The 23,078-nt window shown below is 35.7% G+C and overlaps 1 protein-coding gene across 1 annotated transcript; it reads right to left on the minus strand.

The window, feature by feature from the left end:
• Positions 1 to 1,563: 1,563 nt before the first annotated feature.
• LOC110116767 (putative aconitate hydratase, cytoplasmic) lies at positions 1,564 to 21,371 on the minus strand. Its single transcript, XM_020850468.2, has 20 exons — positions 20,948 to 21,371; positions 18,061 to 18,165; positions 17,685 to 17,845; positions 17,506 to 17,598; positions 17,062 to 17,247; positions 16,764 to 16,925; positions 13,624 to 13,768; positions 13,394 to 13,536; positions 9,407 to 9,463; positions 9,253 to 9,332; positions 9,064 to 9,139; positions 8,565 to 8,750; positions 8,255 to 8,322; positions 7,991 to 8,109; positions 7,754 to 7,875; positions 7,250 to 7,348; positions 6,277 to 6,756; positions 5,365 to 5,463; positions 4,893 to 5,135; positions 1,564 to 1,850 (listed from the first exon to the last, which is right to left on the minus strand). Exons 1-20 carry the CDS (start codon positions 20,949 to 20,951, stop codon positions 1,779 to 1,781), a joined length of 2,700 nt encoding a protein of 899 aa, XP_020706127.1. The 5' UTR covers positions 20,952 to 21,371; the 3' UTR covers positions 1,564 to 1,778.
• Positions 21,372 to 23,078: the final 1,707 nt, after the last annotated feature.

The raw sequence follows: 23,078 nt of genomic DNA on the forward strand, positions 1-23,078 counted from the left end.
CTGGAAATGGTTACCAGCTAAACCCACATAATCGATTTTAAAATCATGTTTTTCAGTCTCAATGCACATAAAGAGTAGGGAGAGTGTTTTTGTTTAAGAAGTATGACTTATAATTTAGCTTTGAGGCCAAGATGCGTAGTTATGATGGGTATGCACATGCTGACTGAAAGTATATTTTTGTTATCTAATCTTTAAGTAAATGCTTTCTACATGTGACACATTTAGGTTATGCATGATCATTTTATGTTTGGAAAACTTGATTTTTTAAAAGTAAGTCGTACAAATTTTCTTTTATTAGAAAAATGTGAAGCCTAAATTAGTTTTTAAATTGTTTACATTTTAATGGGTAGAAAACTTATTTTATCTTAAGAGTCCACATCATCAAAAGTCCAAGACATCCCCAAGCAAAAACAAGAAAAAAAATCTAAGAAAAACAAATATATCTACTCTCCTTACCAAGCCATAAGAAGGCTGACGTTTTATGTGACCAAACCATCTAAGACAACTCTCTAATCTTATATGTCGTTATGGCTACTCCGACCTTTTAACGAATATACTCATTTCTCTCTAAAACTATGGCTATGTGATTTTATTGCCTTCGAAATGATATCTCTACTATTCTTTTACGTGCAAAGTACACCCAACAAAGAATAATGTCCTACATTCACAAATATTTTTTTGGAACATTTAGGCCATTTAAGGCAAACTTACACACACAACACATATACATAGACTCGAACCCTAGACCTCTTAATTTGAAGCCTTATCTCTCTCAACCAATAGGCCAAGGAGAGCTGTGTTTCACAAATATTCAGTACATTTTTTGAAAAACAACTTAAGAGTACATAATCTATACTGATGAACTCAAAAGCTCATAGTTAAGATGTACCCAATTCCAATTAGGAGCAAATCTTAGGAACTGTCGCTTAATTTATCCTACATAATTTAAATAAGATAACCAGTAGCAATCAATTCAAAACAGTTCACCAAAACCTAACTAGAATAAAAAAGTTAATCCATACAGCAACTTTCAACATTGTTCAGGTCTAATCAGCTGAAATATAGATCCAGGTATTTAACTGTTACATTCAAACTTTGTCTAGGACAGCTTTTTTATAGCTTTTTAAAACGACTTTCTAGTACAAAAATTAATTTTTTATACTAAAAAGCCACTTCATAAAGCAGTAAGAAAGACGTCCCAAACTAATTCACTAAGGTTTTGCTTGGGACAGCTTCCTTACTGCTTTTTTAAAACATGTTTTTAGTATAAAAAAAAATTAACTAAAAAGCTATTTTAAAAAATAATAAAAAAATTATCTCAAACAAAATCTAAATCCTTATGTAGACAGCTCAATAAGGTGCAGCACACCACCACTAACAACAACATCAAATATTTATCCCACTACATGAGAGCCGGTCAGGCACGGCACACAAATCAGTTAAAACCAAAAACATCTTCAAAACAAGCTATAAAAAAAATGAAACAGGAAAATAAATAACCGAATAAATAAATGACAAAAATTTTGGTGCTCTTGAAAGCCAAGCCAAACAAAAAGAAGAAGAGAAAACAAAGAAAAGCACTCATATATGAAATTGAGTTCAAATTCAATTAATATTAAATGTAACTTTTGTGTATCTGGCATGATGTAATGTCCTTTTGCAAGTTCATTAAAATTAGAAACCTTGTTTTCCTTGGTGTAAAAATCAGAAACACTCGAATACGGGTTTTTAGCTGAAGTTGCAGGTCCAGTCTGAAAGATTAACAGGCTCGTTTGTCATTATGACAAATTAATCAAATTCCTGATTACGTAAGGAAGAATGCCGCCATGATTGAAGTAAGCCAATTCCACCTGCATTTTCCAGTTACATATTTCATTAGTATGAATGGATGAGAAGAGGATATTATCAAGGGAGATAAACTGTATACAGGAAGTATATGATTAAAGCAAATACGAAATATCAAAACTTTAACCGATATGACCAATGGAAGATGAATTATCAGCGCGTCTAACTTATTAAGGTTTCATTTTTTGGGATGACTTTCTTAATGTTTCTTAAAACAGCTTTTTAGTGTAACATTTTTTATGTTTTACTAAAAAGTTGTTTTAAGATAACTAGAAAAGTCTCTCTAAAACTTAAAGAAAAATTCTATAAGATGGTAGTGAGATTTGCAATGCTTTATGGTGCAGAATGTTGGCCATTAAAAGAGAAGCATAATATTAAGTTAAGTGTTGTAGATATGAGGATGTTAAGGTGGATGAGTGGCTTTACTCTTACAAACAGGACACGAAATGAGCATATACGTGAAAAGGTTTGAGTAACTCTAGTGGAAGATAAGATTAGAGAGAGTCGCCTTAAATGATTTAGTCACATAAAACGACGGTCTTCAGATGACCCGATTAAAAAAGTAGATGTATATTTGACTTATGTTAAGAAAGACAGAGGTAGACCTAAAAAGACTTAGTTAGAAAATATTAAAAATGACCTTTCTTTATTAGATTTAGATGAGAATTTGACTTTTAACAAGGCACCAATGGAAAAAAAAAGGATTCATGTGGCCGATCCCACAATGGGTTAAAGACTTGTTGTTGTTGTACTAAAAATTGTTTTAAGAAACAATAAGAAAGTCATCTCAAACAAAGCCTGAGTCTACCATGGCTTCTAAAATGCTCTCACCAAAGAAGCGAATAATAGCTGTACATTTAAACAAAGGAAATGTGCGCCTCATTGGATGCCGAAAATGGCTTCTAATTTTCTATATATATATATATATATATATATATATATATATATATATTGTAAATATTTCTACTCACTGCAGGCTTATAGTCAAGTTGTGAAGCATTTTAAAGAATTTCTAGACCTGTAGATTTACATGAATCAAGAAGGTTACTAACATCTTCCATGCCCAACTCCATCAAATTTGTCACAAATGGCGATACTGCCATCATTCCTATTCTTCCCCGTTAAAGCTAAATACAAGTGGTACTATTTTTCTAGTCATTCTGGTTTTATATGAATCAAGAAGGTTACTACTACTCTCCCCTCAAGCCCAACTGCATCAAGTTTTAACAAAAACGGAAATCCTACCATCGTGTCTTTTCTTCTCCACAGAGCTTTAATATAAATAAAATTAATCTAGTTTAGTGTAAGCATCCAATGACTTGTACTGTAGAGGTAGGATTTCGTAATGCATATAATAAGACGCTTAATATGCTTTTATGGGAAAAAAAATGAGGCTTCGCGGATCACAACAAACAAATCAAACAACTCACTTTTTTAAGTAAAAAAAGACTAATAATCTTTAAGCCTAATAAATAAAGAAAGGATCATAAATATCAAAGAATTTTAGCGAGAAATTGAAAATATATAAAATAAACAAGCAGGCTTATAATATTTAAAAAATAAGATTTCAAGTGTATCACTTTTTGAGAAAAATCAAGAGTATTAAACTACCTAATAAAAAATAATATAGAGAAAATGTACAAGGAACAAACAACTAAATTAAAGAAAAAAGTAGGCCTTACACTACTATGAGATGATTTTATCTAGAATAATATAGTTGCATTTCTACCGCAAACAAAGAAATCAGGCATAAAACTTGCACTCATCCGATTGAATACAGAAAGAGAAATTATATTAAATATATAAGTTATAGAGCACATAATTCAAACCACTACTTAGCTATCATATTCTAGCTTAGTAGATAAGGTTATCACAAGATTAACCCTAATATAAAATTTAATCAATCCCAAATTGATTTTAAATACCAAACAAACCTATTAAATTTTCAAATAAGAAAAAGTCAAAATCCAAGCAATATGTAAACATCACATTCAGGAACCACACATGAACCATCGGAAGCAGAAAAATTGCATAGCCATAAGAATCAGCATGAGCAATGGACATAATCACACCATGAATAGCATAAAAAATAAGTTACATAAAAGTAAGCAAATGATTGGACATTGACTCACATGGAAGATATGGAAAGAGAGTAAATTTAAAAAGACTACAATAGGCTCATAAAATAAGGTCAAATAAAACACATTCAAAATTAGATTTACACTATAATTTCTTCAAATTTCTAATTTATAGGAATTATTTCCAATGTGTTGCACAATTTTAAATAGTCTCACCTTTCTTGCATTAAACTTTCTAAAAGTTTCTATGGAAGCCATTTGAATTTAAACACACTATAACCTTATCACTAGGCTTAAAATCAAAATTCCAAATACCTCTTGTTGATGATGAAACTTGGGATGGTAAGAAGAGATTTCTGTTTAAGTTCGGAATAGAAATAAGAAGAATTCACTACTACTTAAATTAATTAAGTCAGAAAATATGGCAGACAGAGAAATAGCAAAGGGTAGGTAATAATGGGTGCACAAAGGTTTACAGTGGTTCGATTGTTTCGAACTGTCACTATTGTAAGGTACATACTAGAGCTTTTATTATTATCACTTTACAATTAATATGAAAATTTTGTGCCGCCAAACACACAGTGACCAATCAAAGGCAATAAAATCACATAGCCATAGAGAAAAGAATGACAATAAAAAATGCTGACATTGATTTTTTTTTTAAATATTTGTCGCTTTTCCTTTTTCCCTTTAACTGCTCATTTCAGTTTTACAAGTCATAACTAAGTAGCAATTTGGCATAGAAAATGAATAACTTAGTGTACTTAAAAGACCAGGAATTTGTAGACGAAGTCATATGGCTTAGAGTCGATGCATTGGTCTGTCTAAAGATATAAAACAAGATAAAAAAGCTTTATGATTTCTATACCTGTAACAATAGTTATTTAAAAAATCGCAAGAGAAAGAGTGGGTACGACAAGTAAAAAAGGCACACAAAAAGAGAGATGGGTTGAGCAAGTAAAAGGGCACCTCCGTATCAAAGCGAAGGGTGCAAGTGAAAGACTTTCCATTATCTGTCACAACTATAATGTCTTGCCCAGGTCTTATGCTGCTAATGTTGCTTGGAAGATCAATGGTGTATCTTTCGTAACCAGTAAGACCTAAGGAATCGGCATCATCACCAGGCTTGAAGCAAAGTGGAATAATACCCATTCCAACTAAGTTACTTCGGTGGATTCTCTCAAAGCTTTTAGCTATCACAGCTTTTACACCCTGATATAAAGATGTGAACAACTTAGTTGCAACAAAAAACCAATGCATTAGCTTTTGTTCTACATCTAGGAAGTAAAACGTTGGAATGACAATGAACATCAATATTAGAGCCTCATCTGAACTACTTAGGCTCAGTTTCATTAAAATTTCTCCACTCATTCTTGCTAGATGCCAAGAGCAACATAATTGTATAAAAACATGATCAAGCAAGAAGTAGCAAAATGCTCACCAGCAACATTGGACCTTTAGCAGCCCAATCTCTGGAACTACCGCTACCATACTCTGCTCCAGCCAAAACTATCGTTTCATGGCCATCTGCCTTGTACCTCTGCAAGAGAGTAAATTTTGCATAGACCCGGAATTCAGAGATGGATTGATTAATAATGGAATGCTTGCAATACTATTTCCTACCTTTAAAACTTAGCTATATGATGTTTAGTGCAACTTGTCTAAAATTGTGCACAGAAACAACCATATACAAGCTTAAAAATCACATAAACGACCACATATGCATGCACACAACCACACGAGAACTTCCAGTATATTATAACTCTTGAAGACATGAAAATGAAATATATTATATTACAACATACTTTATAAGGCAAAAAATGTAACAAAAAATTTGAAATAACACCTCTATTTCAAACAACAGCTAGTTTTTCTTGAGTAAAACATATTCAGACAAAAAATATATTAATCAGAACTATATATTTAGGTTAAAATTTTATTACATCGTTGGCAACACCACCACCACCACAACAATATCAATGGCAACCTTATCAGATAAAGGGTTGAAGCACACATCAAAATATTTACAGATTTTTCCTAATGCAATGGTGGCCAAAAAAACCTGAAAAGAAGTCATCATGATCAATGGATGGATGGAAGCAAGTCAAGCTTTATGTGTAATTTATCTAATGGATCTGAAGACTTCCTCTGTGCTATATGAAATTGTGCAGCAAAACATTTTTCTTGTTTAGAACGCTACTCACTAACAATAGCTTATAAAAGATTGAAAAATGGGAACTTAATAATGAGACTGGATGCAAATTCTAAAAGGTCTCAGTAAGTTAAAATTTAATAAAAATATCAATGTTAGCATTTATTAAAGTTAGGCTATGTGAGTCCATGATGAACATACCATTGCTGCATCAAATACAGAAAGCCTATCCCCTGTTGGAATATGAATGGTCTTTGGCCCAACCACTCCATTCAAAAGCTTATTAACAAGCCGAATGTTTGCAAAGGTTCCCCTAGCCATTATTTCATCGTTCCCACGACGGCTTCCATATGAATTAAAATCCTTCCGGTCTACACCTCGCTCAAGTAGGTACTTAGCAGCAGGGCTGTCCTTGTGAATGCTACCAGCAGGTGAAATGTGATCTGTTGTAATGCTGTCACCAAAGTTTAGCAAGCAATAGGCATCTTTAACTGCATGCGGACCTGGTGGATTCATGCTCATATTCTTGAAATATGGTGGCTCGTGAATATATGTAGAATTTTCATCCCATGAATAAAGAGTTGAGACTGGGACAGAAAGGTTATTCCACATAGGATTTCCTTTTGTGATAGCTTCGTATGTGCTCTTGAACATGTCAGACAACACACTACTTTGAACAACCTAAAAAACAATACAAATCATTTTCAGGCTAGAAGGTTACCAAATCCATCTAGAATCGTAGAAAAAACAAAATATGCAGAAAACTTGTTGAAGAACCTGAATAGTTGGGTATGTTTTGTCATCATATATAATGAAAAGGTATGCCTTCTCCAACATTTAGAAAGATAAATCTACCATACACAGAAAATATCATTCTAAACATCGGAAATTACAAAATCTGATCATGCAAAAACATCAATCCTCAGCCTTTCTATGTTAGTTATAAGCGGCCAAACAACAAGATTCTAAGCCGGAATTATAAAATATAGAAAGCCTCAATGACAGTACTAAGACAGACAATCATTCTCATAATTATACTGAATAAATAAGCCTAAAGCAAAAGAAAGCCAGGTAAAAGACTACTTAAATGTAATCAACAGGCTAAATACATAGCATTTATAAAACTTGAACAATAGAATAAAATAAGCAATCTTCTGAAATTAGTAGAACTTACCTCCGCAACCTCTTCAGTAGATGGCCATATATCCTTGAAATATACACTCTTTCCATTTTTTCCGGTACCAATTGGTTCCTTCTCAAAATCAATGTCAACCTGGTGAATTTCAAGAGGGTAGTCAGGGAAGTTAATAACACACATGAAAAATTTTAGTTTCAAAGATAAGAGAATTGTTTGAGCATGAAGATAATAATCCAGCTTATAGAAATAAAAGGAATTTGGATTCTTAAAGTTTAATCACATATTCAAATTAGTCTGATAAAGTTCCTTTTTAGGCGTAGCAAGGCATACAATGTTTAAGCCGTCATTTAATTCCAATTTTTTATTTATCTGATACAAGGATGAGATGACTTATAAACAAGAAAAACTTTTTTTTTTGGGGACAAAAAGATCCAAACTATGAAACAGTTCAGAAACATGTTTAGTCACACTACCAATATGTTATTTTAGTTAAAGGGGGGCAAACGATAAAAAAAAAAATTTATAAGAAAGTCAACTTACTGTGCCAGCAAGAGCATATGCTACCACAAGTGGAGGTGAGGCTAGGTAATTAGCTCGAGTCAAAGGATGCACTCTTCCCTCAAAATTCCGGTTTCCAGAAAGTACAGCAGCAGCAACAATGTCTGCAACGATAAAACATAAACAGCAAATAGATGACATCAAAAGGAATGTATTCAACAAATTTAATACTTAAAAGAGGTAAAGGAAAAAATAAATAAACAATATAGTGTTGGCTACCATTTTCTGAGATTGCATTAGCGACAGACTCGTCAAGGTCCCCAGAGTTTCCAATGCATGTAGTACAGCCATATCCAACAATATGGAATCCTTGCTGATTCAAATACTGCTGAAGACCACTAGAATAGAAAAGCCATCAAAATATTCATCAAAATTATAATACCATCTAATTCAGTTCTGGAAAACTTAAATTTATGTAGATAACAGCATCCTTTATGACTTTTCCAGGAGCTTCTATGAAACTTGCGCTGTCTAATATTGTACCTTCTAAGTAAATATTTGGTAACAACACCAGAGCCAGGGGCAAGACTCGTTTTGATCCATGGCTTAACCTACATTTAGACGCAAACCATCAGTCAATGGCATGAAAATAACATAAAAAAAGGTTACAGTTTCATATGCAAAGATGGGGGCAAAATGAACAATATTGGCATCATTTTGGACAAGAAGAGAGGAAAAAATATGAAGACGCAATATCATATATAATAATAGAAATTTTATGAGTGTTAGCTACAAGTTTTGATCATAAAAAACCTCAGTAAAATATTAGATATGAAAATTGGAAATAGCATACCTCTAAACCTAACTCACAAGCTTTCTTCGCTACAAGGGCAGCGCCAAGCATTACACTAGGATTTGATGTGTTGGTGCAACTGGTTATGGCTGCAATAACAACACTGCCGTGCTTCAATTCTGCAGGCTGCCCATGGAAATCGAATTTCACAACCTTATCCTGGGATTCCTTTTGTACTGCAAAACCCTGGAGCAAATTTTAATAATTCACTTTAAAAAAAAAATTCCAAACAACGATATCAAGAATTAAATGATAAAATGTGCCTATATCGGTCATCAATACATGGTGGAGGTTTATGTTCAAAGCCATCTCTGGCTCAAATTTGCGAAAAAAAAGGTAACTCGAGACAAAATTCAAGGGTTTTCATATTGCCAGCCTATTAAATAATGTAGCAAGCAGCCTTAACTTAATCAGCAAGAGGTGGTTAACACTTTAATGAAGGACTATTAAACATCAACCCAAATAAGCAAAGGAAAAGTGATTACACAGCTTTTCACACCTTGAATCCAACTTTACTATCCAAACAAGAATGCCAGTCTGCCTTCATTTCTTTCAAAGGAACTCTATCATGAGGCCTGAAAATATAACATCAGATAAAAATGCATTTAATATCTAAAAAGAAATGTTAACGAATTATAGATAACACCATTAATAACAGAAGATGGAAGATGAAGAAATGTGAGATTACCGCTTTGGACCCGAAATGCAAGGTTCGACAATGGAAAGGTCCAGCTCAAGATAAGATGAGTATACAGTTTCAACCTGCGGCTGAATTCGAAAGAATTGCAAATATCATGAAGCAATTATATTGCTTTCAATAAGATATACAACATTAAATTTACCTCATTGTAGTCAACAAACATTTTGTTTGCCCGTAAATAGGCCTCTATCATTGTCACCTGTCATATAAATTAAGAATTAATGGAATGTATCGTTTAAGTTTTAAACTGAACAGATAATTCACTTAATAATGTTATACTATTATATTTTGATGACGCAAAGTGATATATTGCAGAACATATTATGTACCTACAATTATAGAAAAACTAGAATAAAGATGGGTTTCTTTTGACAATCTATCATCCAAGGATTCAATTGGGACATTTTTTTCATAGTTTTATCTTCCAGACAGCTGTCAATTGTCATAGTTCTATTTGGCTATAGATTGCTTATGTTTAAAAAAAAATTTATGTTGAGAAGCGGTTTTTTACAATCAGTACAGCTCAAGTGTGTTAGTTGTAGGAAAACTAATATCCATTTTTTTTTTCAAAACAAAATAATTCTACAATATCCACAACAACTGCCAATAAGGTTTTCCCACAATTGTTAAATTCAAAAAATTGGAAAGGGAAGAAGGCTTAATTTTATTATATAAAAATATCCTTATTTATAGATTAATACAAGATGTCTTAATAAAGAAACAAATAACTACAAAATCATGCATGATTGCCTTAATACAATCCTTCCTAAATCAGCCACCTAAATATACAAGGAGATCGGCGTGATCTAGGTGAGCCTCCCACAAATCCCTATGATGGCCGTGGGATCAAGGGCCAAGGGATGGTTGGGATTTTAACACTTCCCCTCAAGCCGGGGAATACAAATATGTTAATCCTAGCTTGGTAATTAGTCCAGAAAAAGTAGAGTTATCAAATATTTTGGTGCACCATAGAGTCCGCCATTTGTTCAAAACATTGGGAGAAATTAGCTTCAGAATGGCAAATGGTAGCAATGAAGGCTGCATTGGTTATAGATAGGATAGTAACCATAAGAGAAGGCCGATGATGAAGGCAAGACAATAAGAAAAAATATGTTTTTAGGATTGCGGCAAGCTTCAAGGACAGCAACAGAAAAACACATCTCAAGCAACTCAGGACTTGGCACGCAAATCTCTTCTCATCCGATCGAGCCATCTTTCAGCCCAATGCAAATCAGTCGTCCGACTCCACCCGAACTCCTATTTGATCGACCCTGTATAGGAGCATGCAAGGCCTTTGATCCCTATGGTTTAATCACAGAAAGGAGTACATGTCTTGCACTCTTGCTAGTCCCGGCGCTAGTCCCTCATGAGAGGGAACTCTCAGCTCTTTCTATAAGAAAGAGGAGTTTCTGCGCTCAACTTTTCTCGCTTTTGCTCAGTCGACTTTGGAAGTTCCATGCAATAGGAGCCCTCTCGCTCAATCTCTCCTCGATCTTGGACTCATGAAAGAAGCAGAAGGACCAATATTCCTTAGAATTCCAACAATAAAGGCCGATGAAAGGAGCAATATTCCCTAAAATTTCCTAGGTTGGTGGTGGGAACATGCATCCATTATAATTCTTGCAATGAAGGCTAGTAGTGGAAACCTGTATTCCTCAGAATTTTGGCAATAAAGGCCTGTGGTGGGAACATATACTCGGGATTTTGGCAATGAAGGCCGGTGGTGGGAACCTATATTCCTCTGAATTATGGTAATGAAGGTCGGTGATGGGAACATGTATTCCTCTCAATTACAGCAATGAAGGTTGGTAATGAAAACCTAGAGAACCAGTAAGTTTCAGCTCTTTCAAGGTAGGATAAAGTGCTTCTAATCTCTCTGTAGCCTAACCCTCAATATCAACGATCGACTCCCTACTTAGGCAAGTAGCGTACTTCAACATCTGCATGCTCGCCAACTCTTCGGTCACCGTAAGCACGCACTGAACCGTAGCAATGAATAGCCTTTTTACCAAGAAAATCATCTTCTTCTCCATTACACTCATTGTCTAGGCAACTCCACATATCATGTTCGTTCCATCAGCGAGCTTTGAATCCAGCGAACCAACATCAGTCCAAATCAGACCGGCAAGGTTCTCAATGACGATTCCATCAGCAGCAGCGAAGAAGGTGAGAACGTTGGTTATGAAGTGGCGCTCGTCCAATTTGAGGAATTGATCCCAGTGGCGGAGATCTTGGGTTAGATTGACTATTTTTGCTGTCCAAAAGGAGGCCTCAACCTTCTTGTACATCTCCTAGATCTAAGGGTAGCGGATTGAGAACATGTAAAAGCGGTCGGGATTTGGGGCAAGGAGGGGCTCTTTGAGTGGAGGATTTGATGGCATATGCAATAGCTCTTCAACCGCTTGTTCCTTGCTCGGTTCGACTCCAACACACGCACGAGGGTCAGTAATCCCTGCTTAGGCACACACGGATGAAGTTCCTGCTCGCTCCCTCTCTTGATCCTCTTTTTCACTAAGTTCGGCCTCTAGGTAGGCACGCATGAGAGGGGTCTCATGTGCCATCTCTAGCCTCACGCAGAAGACTGAAAAGGGAAGCCCTCTCACTTGCTAACTGCTCTGGACGTACGCGAGTAGGAGAAGAACGCAAGAACAGTCTCACCCTTGATCACATGCAGCAGCGAGCACAATCCCGCTCAATCAACTCTCAAGCACATGTGTAGAATCTTTTGACCACTTGCCTTTCTCGTCCTGTTCAGTCGTACGCATGCAAGAGGGGTTTACAAGACGTTCGTCTCTCTCGATCAAACTCATAGACCAAGGGGTTCTCACTCGACTCCTCCACATGAGACACACTAGACGTTTGTCTCTCTTGATCGAACGGATTTTGTTTCAGAAGGGAAAGTTTGGCAGTAAAAAAACTCAAAATTCCGGCCAAAGAAATGAAGGCTCTAATATCATGTTAAATTCAAAAAATTAGAGAGGGAAAAAGGCTTAATTTTATTATACAAAACTATCCCTATTTATAAATCTATACAATATGTCTTACTAAAAAACAAACAACTGCAGAATCATGCATAATTGCCTTAATATAATCCTTTCTAAATCAGCCACACAAATATAGAAGGAGATCGACATGATCTAGGTGAGCCTCCCATGGATCCCCATGCTAGCTGTGGGATCAAGGGCCAAGGGACGGTTGTCAATTATCATAGTTCTATTTGGCTATAGATTTTTTTTTTTTTTTTAATTATGTTGAGAAACGGTTTTTTACAGTCAGAACAGCTCAAGTGTGTTAGTTGTAGTAAAACTATTATCCTTTTTTTTTTTTCAAAAGGAAATACTTCTACCATATCCACAACAACTGCCAATAAGGTTTTCCCACAATAGATCTATATCTACTTTTATATACACATGCTGTCACCCTAAATGAATTCTATAAGTTTGTTTATGATGCTTGCCATTGTATATAAAAATAATATTAGATTGTTATGGGAAAAATACTATGGGTGTTCTAGATTTTTTTTTTCTTCTGAAAAAATTAGACATCAACTTTCTTACAGCTACTGCACTGTAGCATAATAAATTGTAAAAAGTGATTTCTCATTACAAAATTTTGAAAAGTAGTTAAAAGTTGCAACCAAACAGAGTTTTAACAACTTTTTGGAAAGAAATGCTAAGAAAAGGCCATCAAAACAGTTTTGTTTGGGACGGCTTTCTTATTGCTTCTTAAAGCAGTTTTCTAGTACAAAAATTTAAATTTTTTACTAGAAAACTGCTTTAAGAAGCAGTAAGAAAGCCGTCCCAAATGAAGCCTTAGGCTATATTTGGGGCGGCTTTCTTACTGCTTCTTAAAGCAGCTTCCTAGTATAAAAATTTTAATTTTTGTACTAAAAGCAGCTTTATGAAGCAGGAAGAAAGCCGTCCCAAACGAAGCCTTAGTTTGTTTCAAAAAGCAATTTCGAACAACAGTTTGCACAACAAGCGTCTAGCAAACTGTTGTTCATTATCCCAAATACTTCTTAAAGCAAAACTAAATTACAACTAAAAGATTTTAAATGAAAACATTTCCACGCTGTAAACAGGTCCAACTATTTTAGTATGTGAAATTTGTTATGGGCAAAAACACCAACAGTTTCATGACTTCTTCCAGTCAACTTCAGATATTGCAGAGTGACGTGATCCACTGGAAAGAAGCCCATGGTTGCACCATATTCTGGAGACATGTTAGCAATGGTTGCCCTGTCAGCCAGTGATAACTCACCGACACCTTCACCTACAGTGAGTAATAAAAAGATTAAACATACATTAAAAAAAAGTGTTAGCGCTGAAAATGATATCTGAATGTTTAAGCACTATTTACCATAGAATTCAACAAACTTGCCAACAACTCCATGCTTCCGCAGCATTTGAGTCACAGTTAACACCAAGTCCGTCGCGGTTACACCGTTGCATAATTTACCGGATAATTTAAAGCCAACAACTCCTGGCAAAACCATGCTCATTGGCTGCCAACAAAAGATGCAGCATTAAACTGCTATACATGTGAAACCGGAAAGATAATATCACTATGCACTGTAATTTGCACGAGAGTTTCATTGTAGAAGAGTCAAAAAAAAAAAAAAGGGCAGGAGTACCAGCAGAAATAGAACATTAGAACCCATATAAGACTCTTATGTGGTTACTGAATATCAAGAAAACCAAAGTGTCACCATTACTTGTGCTGGCTGCTCAAGGTGCAAATTAAAACTTTAAATTTCCGTACAAGCAGCCAAATAAAGTTTGCGAATTTCTAAATAGAGGAAGTTGTGAGGAAGTTTTTGCGGCTCAGGAGTGCATGAAGGCGTGATTTATTCAGGGCTTTAGTTTTAGATTTAGGTAAGTTTTAATAAAAAATATATAAATAAGGTGAGGCGTAAGCCTCATGCCAGAGAGGCATGAGGAAAGGCATGCTAGTCAAGCTGAGGCTCAAGCCTCATAAAAAAAACTGAAGGCGTAAGCATTGAGCTGTTTTTCACTAGAATTGTGTTAAAGCGGGCCTCATATTGCACAATTTTATGCAATGCTTAAAACTTAGTCATTTCTTCTTTCATCGATCGAAACTTAAATGTTAAATCTAATCCATCCATCAAATTCATATTCCATTGAATGCACATTGCGAAAGACTAACACCTTTCATTGTGATGCAATCTATCAGCTTTCTGTCCCAAAATTCAAATTGTCTTCCTTACATCCAAGCACATAGTCATCGCTTCTTTTTTGGGGGGTTGCAAACAAAGAAATAACTTTTTATTTTATTCTTAATATATATTTTTTTGGAGGGGCGTTATTAAGCAAACTAAAGTGCTAACAAAGAAATAACAAGCACGCTCCAATACAGGACAACGATGAGGGGAAATATTGCCTCAGCCGCCATGCCACAGTGCTTAACTCATTCATCGTTTCTCTTTCAATTTGATGTTTATTAGGCAAACTAAAGTGCAAACAAAGAAATAACAAGCACACTCCAATACAGGACACCAGCAAGAGGAAATATTGCCTCAACCTCCATGCCACAATACTCAACACATTCATCGCTTCTCTTTCAATTTGATCATATACTTTATTCAGTTGATTTGTTTTTATAGCATGACGAACTGCTTGGGAGGAGCTTTTGTTCTTTTTAACTTCAGTCTCCTCAAAGGAAAAGTTTTAAAGAAGAGGATCAGCAATACTTTCAAAGAAAACAAGATAGAGCGAGATTTTATAAAGTCTTCAAGAAATTATGTGCCAAGAGTAGCATCAAGGTCAAAACTACAGAACAAGATATGGTTCATCAATAATTAGCTTTCAGAGGACAATAACACAACTCCATGACTTCTTGAAACAATAAGGAAAGTTCTATGCAGAAGAAAACAGATGAATTTGATTTCCTTGCTTGTGCGCTGAAGATGACAGCACCTGAGGATAGCCAAAGGAAGTTGTTCATGATTGATGGAATCATCATGGAGATTAACATTCTTTACCCAGAAGTAAAGGGTCACTGAGGAGTGAGGACAGTGACTTCTTTACAATTCACACTAAGAAATTGTTCAGTCTTCAGTTTTTACATTGAATATATATAGGCAAGACTTAACACAAATCAATGACTATAAAAAGAGCTTTAGGGGATTCTTCCATGCCACTTCATTTGATCAATCTGAAGGCTTCATTTTGATTGAAGACAATGGAATCAAAAACTTAGTCAATTATGAATTTGTAATCATTAATTTGGATATTAATTTAATCTTGTTTTTTCTTTTCATTTTTCACTCAAACACAATCAAAGGATTGCTATAAGTTTATCATTACAAGCAAAAACTAAATGTAATAAACTTCAACAACGACTACAAGGACATTGACTACAAATATATATATATATATATATATATATATATACATACATACTTAGAAAGGCTAAAGTATTATACAATATGAGATGTTATTTACTCAATGCCTAAAAGGAATTTATGTATAAATTTTAATATAAGGTGTCAAAGAATTTCAAAATTTCAGTTCTAAAATTCAGAAACATTAGAATTCTTTGAGATTAAGGCATAAATCAAATCAACTCTAGGATTCGAGTAATTAGAATTTTATCAAAAATATTTTTAGAGAGTTAGCTCAATATACTACTGAATAATAACAAACAAGAAATGAATAAAATATATCACAGAGAGTATCCAAATTAAACAGAATGAAAATCACATAAAAAATATAAATAATCCCTAAAACTAAGCACAAGTTACTTCAAGATGTAAAATTAAGCATTAAGAGAAGTGTTTTGAAATGATTAAACCTGCAAAATCCATTCATTCCTATTAAATGTTGCCTAAGAAGTTAAGTCTATTCTTTGAAAATCATTTTGGACAATTTCTATACATGTCGCCTTATATCTACCCCCTATCATTCATAATCCTTTGAAATTAGTTTTATCTACTCATCTAATATTTATCTACCCTTCATTATATATATCCAAGCCACCTCAATCCATTTTCAATTATCTTAACTTCGATAGATGTTACTCCAACTGCTCATCTAACAAATTCATTCTTTAATTTATTATTCATAATGGTGTATATTTATCTTAACATTCTCATCTTTGTTATACTCAACTTAGATATCAATGGCTTTTTATCCAGCCAACACTCGAATCCAAACAACATTGTCGTCTAATTGCAATTATATAAAACTTTAACAATTCTTGATATTCACACCCATCTCATAATAATAATGAGATACTTCTCCGATTTAATCATCTTGCTTTAACTGTAAAAACTTATATCATCATCTATACCTTCATCATTTGTATAATAGATCCAAAAGATTGAAAATATATTCCTTGGTTATATTCTCAAAACCATTCAATGTGCTATATATAAAAAATGGTAATAACTACCGAATTTTGTAGCTAATCAGATGTGTTATTAGTTACCAAAATATGCAGCCTGAGACTGTTTCCATGAATTATAATTGCTTTTTTACCTGACCAAGCATTGTAGCCTCTGCTTCAATACCTCCAACACCCCAACCAGCAACTCCTAAACCATCAATCATGGTGGTGTGTGAGTCGGTTCCAACAACACTGTCTGGATATAGGATGCCAGCATTGTTAAAAACAACTCGACCAAGGTACTCTAGGTTGACCTGCAGTTTGTTTATGGCATGCACTCATCATTAGAAAGAAATCATTTGAATCGGTAATAACTCAACTTTCCTAAATGTCAGAGGATAGCAAATCTGAAGTACATTTAAAAGCCTAAAAGCAAGCAAGGCAACTTACTTGATGAACAATACCAGAGCCTGGAGGTACAACTAGCATATTATGGAATGCATTAGCGCCCCATTTAAGAAAAGCAAACCGTTCATTGTTTCTTTGAAATTCAAGTTCCATATTTATTTGCACGGCATTTTCTGATCTTGCCAGATCTACTTGCACTGAGTGGTCGATAACGAGATCCACAGGCACCTAATGCAAAAGAAAGGTTTTCTTAGAAATAGGAAAAGAAAGAGCAATAAACTATTGCCATAATCATAAAGACCAAATTCTGAGAAAAACCTTGCTTCACCGAAGAAGTACAAAAAATAAGTATAATAAATCTGAAATAAATATATAATTATAGGAAAATTCAAAATTCAAAGAGGACACAAGGAAATGTGGGAGAAGAGAGACATTGCAGCAGAAGCTTTGATGGAGAACTAGTGAATGACTGGAATAGACGCATACCAGTGGGTTGATCTTATTTGAATCGCCACCCAGCCTGTTCATAGCATCACGCATGCATGCAAGGTCAACAACAGCAGGTACGCCAGTAAAATCCTGCTCAAAACAATGAAAACTGATAAGTTGTTGGATATATGATGAATAGTTGAAAGGGACAATGCAAGTGAAGCTCATGGTATAACCTGAAGAAGGACACGTGCAGGTTTAAAGGGAATCTCAACTTGCTTTGGAGAAGTATTCTGCCAATCTATGATTTTCTCAACATCACTCTTGGTAACTTGGAAGTTATCACAGTTACGAATTGCAGATTCTAGGAGAATCCGGATGGAATATGGAAGTTTATCTGGGATAATCAAGAGAAACAAAAAATCAGTTCACATATGAGAAATGCTAGCATGGAACCCGAATCCAACAAACCCCAAGGTGAAATCTTTAAAGGAATTAAAGTAAGAAAATTGAAAGAGGACTTAAATTAGAAATGAAAATAAAAGCCAAGTGCTTCTCTGTTTGGATAGCTACTGAGTTTTGCAAGATAAAAGATTAAAGGTAAAAAGTTACCAATCCTTGAATCCTTGAGAGCAGGTAAGCTGAAGTATTTCCCGAACTCACCACCCTCTGGCTTTGGAAGGCTGAGGAGGATGTCCTCGAAAGGATTTATGGAAGCTTAAAACAGATGAGGCATAAATTAATAAATTATCATTGTAATAGTAAATATGAAATTTCACTACAGGCATAATACAGCAATCATAATTGAAGCATCCCGGACATTAAGCCATAAGGATATGAACTGTGCTCAGTGATGCACATTCTAACTAATTCAAAAATATGCATTGAGGCATGTCAACTTTTTGGTTTGCCTCATTTTCGTACCCAAAATAAATGTGCAAGGTGTATTGAGGGTTTCAACATCTTTTTAGGCATAAGTTTGTACACAAATACAATCCCTCTGAAGGTAAATCCCATCAAGATGTAAGAAAAAAATAGTACTAGTTGAACATTCCCATCAATTGATAAGGCTGTTAAAAACTAGAAAGCAAAATATATGTATAAATCAAATGAGTATTCTGATCAATGCTCATAAGAAAATCTTCCAGTTATTGAACTGGTTTCTTCTATCATTAATCCTCCCTCAAATATTTCAATAAAGGAATGGCCTTATGCCACGGTTTGGTTGGAAAGCCGATTCCAAGTCAACAAGTTTGATGAGAAGCATCTTTAGCTAAAATAAGTCTTAGGAATAGTTTACCATTTAATAGCGGTTTTCTTGGCTTTTCTAGAAATTTCTATTGCCAATTTTATATATATATATATATATATATAAGTTGCTTTAGGAAGAATGAAATGAATAAATATTTTTTTTTAAAATTTAATAGTATTTTCATTGTTTTGGTGCTTAGAGCAGTTTTGCTCTTTTGCTCACTCTTCTTCAATGATTTCTTCCCACATCAATTGGTATCAGAGCCGTGAGCTTCTGGGTAATCATGAATGAAAGAAGTTTTTTTTTAATTAATTAATTTATTTTTATGGATGAAAGAAGTTACATCAACCCTTGACGTCTATTAGAGTTTGGATGCTTTTGTGAAGACCGTAGATGAAGATGGGTTGTAGATGACATTCGAAGCCCCTGCCAGCCGGCAACCATAGCTGTGAATCAACCTCCATCAGTCGGCAACTATACCGGAAAATTGACTTCCACCAGCGGGAAGCTAAACTGGCAAATCGATTCCCCACCGATTGGTCCACAATTCGATCAGATCCGCCCGCACAAAGTCTTGCGCCGCCAGTTCGTGTGCACCAATCCGCTCCAGCCCTTTGTCAAACCCGCAATACCATCCTGCATGCTCCTCTGCTTCCTTCTCGTGCAACACCGAATGCTAATCATTCACGACATCCGCACTACCACACCCTGCCCTCGCTAACACAATACCCATGGATCGCATGTCGGCATCCACCCAGCCTCACTCGCACATCTACGTTCGCAGTATCCTCTCCCATACGCGAGCATGCAACTTCGGCCCATATGCACGACCCCTGAACAGTCCATGTGATCTCTTGCTTCCTGACCCCACTTTCGCCTCTGCTTCCTCCCGTGATACCAGGCCTGCACCATTGTCCCTGCTCCCTCACACGATTTCTTTCAAATACACCAAGAGTATGATGCGGAGCATCTTTAACTAAAATAAGTCTTAATAATAGTTTATCATTTAATAGCAGTTTTCTATGCTTTTCTATAAGTTTTTATTGACAATTACATATATAATCTGCTTTAGGAAGAATGAAATGGTGAATTTTTATGAAATTTAACTTTATTTGCACTGTTTTGGACCTTTTGGTGCTTAGAGCTGTTTTGCTCTTTTTCTCTCTATACTTAAATGATTTTTCCTCACATCAATGCTAATGTGGGGAGATCACTGAAGAAACAGTAGCAAAAAGAGCTAAACAGCTCTAAGGCAGAGCAAAACAGTAAATCTGTTGTAGTGGGTGTGGGTCGAATGGGCCTGCAGTCCTACCGGGCGCCTGATGTAGCGCAATTTCTCATGCATGGGACTGAATGTCACGAACACGGATGTGCATGGGAGGCTGGGCAGACGCAGGGCGTGCAAACCGTGGGCAGTGCGTGGTAGTGTGGATATTTTGAAGGGTTCGTTGTCGGCATTGCGCGACAAGAAAGCAGAAGAGCACGTGGGATTGTGTCGCTAGTTTGATGGAGGGCCGGAGCGAATGGGTGCGACACATGGGCGATGCGGGACTTTTTGCAGGCGGGTCTGATAGGACCGTTGACAAATCGGTGTGGAATTGATTTGCCAGTATAGTTGCCAGTTGGAGGAAGTCGATTTGCCGGTATGATTGTCAACTAGTGGAAGTCGATTCACCGGTATGGTTGTCCGCTAGTGGAGTCCATTTGCTCGTATGGTTGTCGGCTGGTGGGGGCTTCGAACGTCTTCGACAGCATCTTCATTCATGGTTTTCCCAAAAGCATCCAAACCCTGATCGACATCAAGGATTGATATAACTTCCTTTATCCATGGTTACCCATAAACTCACGGTTCCGATACCAACTGATGTGAGGAGATCATTGAAGAAACAACAACAAAAAGAGCTAAACAGCCGAAATTGGAAAGGTAAAGAAATTTCTCGTTGGGCTGAGAGAGAGAGCAAAACAGTAAAATCATTGCATTCCAAAAATATTAATTCATTTCATTCTTCCTAATGCTGATTATAAGTATAATTGGCAATAGAAACTTCAAGAAAAAAAAACTATAAAACAGCTATTAAATAAAAAACTAATCCTAAGACTTATTTCAGTTAAAGATGCTCCGCATCAAAGTTCCCTCCTAGTTCTACCATTACATCTTACTCGCAGCGCATACCATAAATCTACCTTTACAATATAAGTAATCCAAATCGAATAAAGAAATAATGGAGATATCGGAAGAGTACATACCCATGGCGGGCAATCCAATCGAACAACGCCAAAGAGATCCCGATCCGGTCGCTGTAGACGATCAGCAAACTCCTGTAAGACGCCGGCGATCGCACGAATCTACCGATGGAATACAAGGAGAGAAACGTATGTCGTAGGAGAAAGCGTCAGAAGCTGCTAGGGCACCGGGGGTTGAGAGAAGCAGCTAGGAAGGGAAGTAGAGGTATTTGACAAGGTGAGAGGAAGAGTTTATAGCTGGCACGGCATCAAACCCTCAAGAACGGAGATTCAAATGAGACAAAAAAGGAAGATTACACAGGATGAAAAATTACAACTTTAGTTAGCATGATGACTGGGGAGGATCTGAATCATCCTGATCTGGTTGCAGGATCCTTCGTTGGGTAAAAGAGGAAAATGGATGAGGAAGGCTTCGGCGAGGAGACATATGAGATCCAGTGGGGCGCGTGCCGATCTCCCATGAAGAGCGTGGTTTGTTCGGGCCCACAGGGATTGACTTTTTGACATCATAACAACTAGGAAAAAACATTACTCGGGATATTTTGAGATAAATGATAAGTCTCAAAATAAATTTAATACTGACTAAATTAAAACCGGGTTTTTTTTTTTTCTGGCAGGTTATCAGTCTTGGAAAGTGGGAACTTTCCACTTGCAAGATGATAGATCATAAATAATCCTATTTGCCCTCTTTGCTCTAGAGAATATGAAAGCTCTTCCCATCTGCTGTTTCAATGTGGAACAACCTTTCTTTTATTGTATTATCCGCTCTGCTGCCTCATATGGACGGTTTCCTCTTTCGTCCAAATTTACTACAGCTATTTGATCATTTTGATGGAATGCAATCCCTATCTGCTTTGGAAAAAAATTTCTGTTATTGGATTATTTGTTGTGCGGTTTATTATCTGTGGAGAGCAAGGAATGATAAGCGTTTTGCTGGAAGGAATTGTAATGCCCAAGTTGTCAGCTGTAACATCAAGAAAGCTATTAGTGCTAAGGTTACTTATACCTATATAGTGAAGTATAAACTTCAATTAAAATCTTAAACCTACCCAGGCTCAAATGATCCACTAAAGCTGACCAACTTCAATAAAAAATAAAAAAATAAAAAGCTGATCAAACTCAACCTAACCTACTAGGCTACTAAAAAATAGACCATAAATTAGTCATCAATGATCAAACCCATGATGAATTGATTCATATTTAGGCATAACCCAAACCTAGTGCAATTTAACCCATTTTTACTTATAGACCAAATTAGGAATTGATTGACTAAATTATGATTAAATCATAGTATAATCACCCTTGTTTGACCATTAACACGCCTTGGTACACCTATGGACAAAACTAACCTATCTTAAAGCTAATCCTATGTTGGGGAGTAATAAATTATGCTATGAAACAAATAAGAAATAGAAAATTATGGTGGAAATAAAAGAATATCATGATTTAATATGGAAAAATCTGAAACTAGGAAGAACCAGAGAGCCACATCACATCAAGAAATTCACTATAGAAATAAGGAGAAAATAATAGAGATCTCTTTTCTCTCTCACTCTCTCCTTATCTCTCTTCTCTCTTGCATTGTTCTTAAACCAAGAGATACACATAACAACAACAAAGGGACGCGGCCCTTAATGAAAAATGAGAAAGAAAACTACTTTGTTCACCTTGTAATGCCACATCATCAACTTGTTGTATCGCATCACTCAATTCTCTATCTCATGTTTCTATGATAGCGTCATAGCACTAGGGTCTGGATCGCCACAATGCCCCATAGCAGCACCGTATCGCTAAGGTTTAGAGTGATGCGGTGCTCCCCTCTTTATATTTTTTTCCACCAAACTAAACAATATTGGGGCACTCAGGTATAGAGTTGTTGCGTCCTGGAGTATTCGCGGCGGTAGAGAAATATAAAGTTTATCGTCTTAGCATTGTACGAAAATCCGGCACGCAACGATCGTCCCGGACGATCCGACTTCGTCCAGACGAACCTGGAGCAAAAACTGATATTACAAGAACCCCCTAAAATCTCCCAGCGAGCTCAACAAATTGAATTAAGGTCCTAAGCAATGATATAACTCGATTGATGAACACAAATAGATTTCACACATAACTAGCAATCTCCCACCTTGAA

Source organism: Dendrobium catenatum, unplaced genomic scaffold (genome assembly GCF_001605985.2).
Source record: "Dendrobium catenatum unplaced genomic scaffold, ASM160598v2 original_scaffold_112318, whole genome shotgun sequence".
NCBI classification, from domain to species: Eukaryota; Viridiplantae; Streptophyta; class Magnoliopsida; order Asparagales; family Orchidaceae; genus Dendrobium; species Dendrobium catenatum.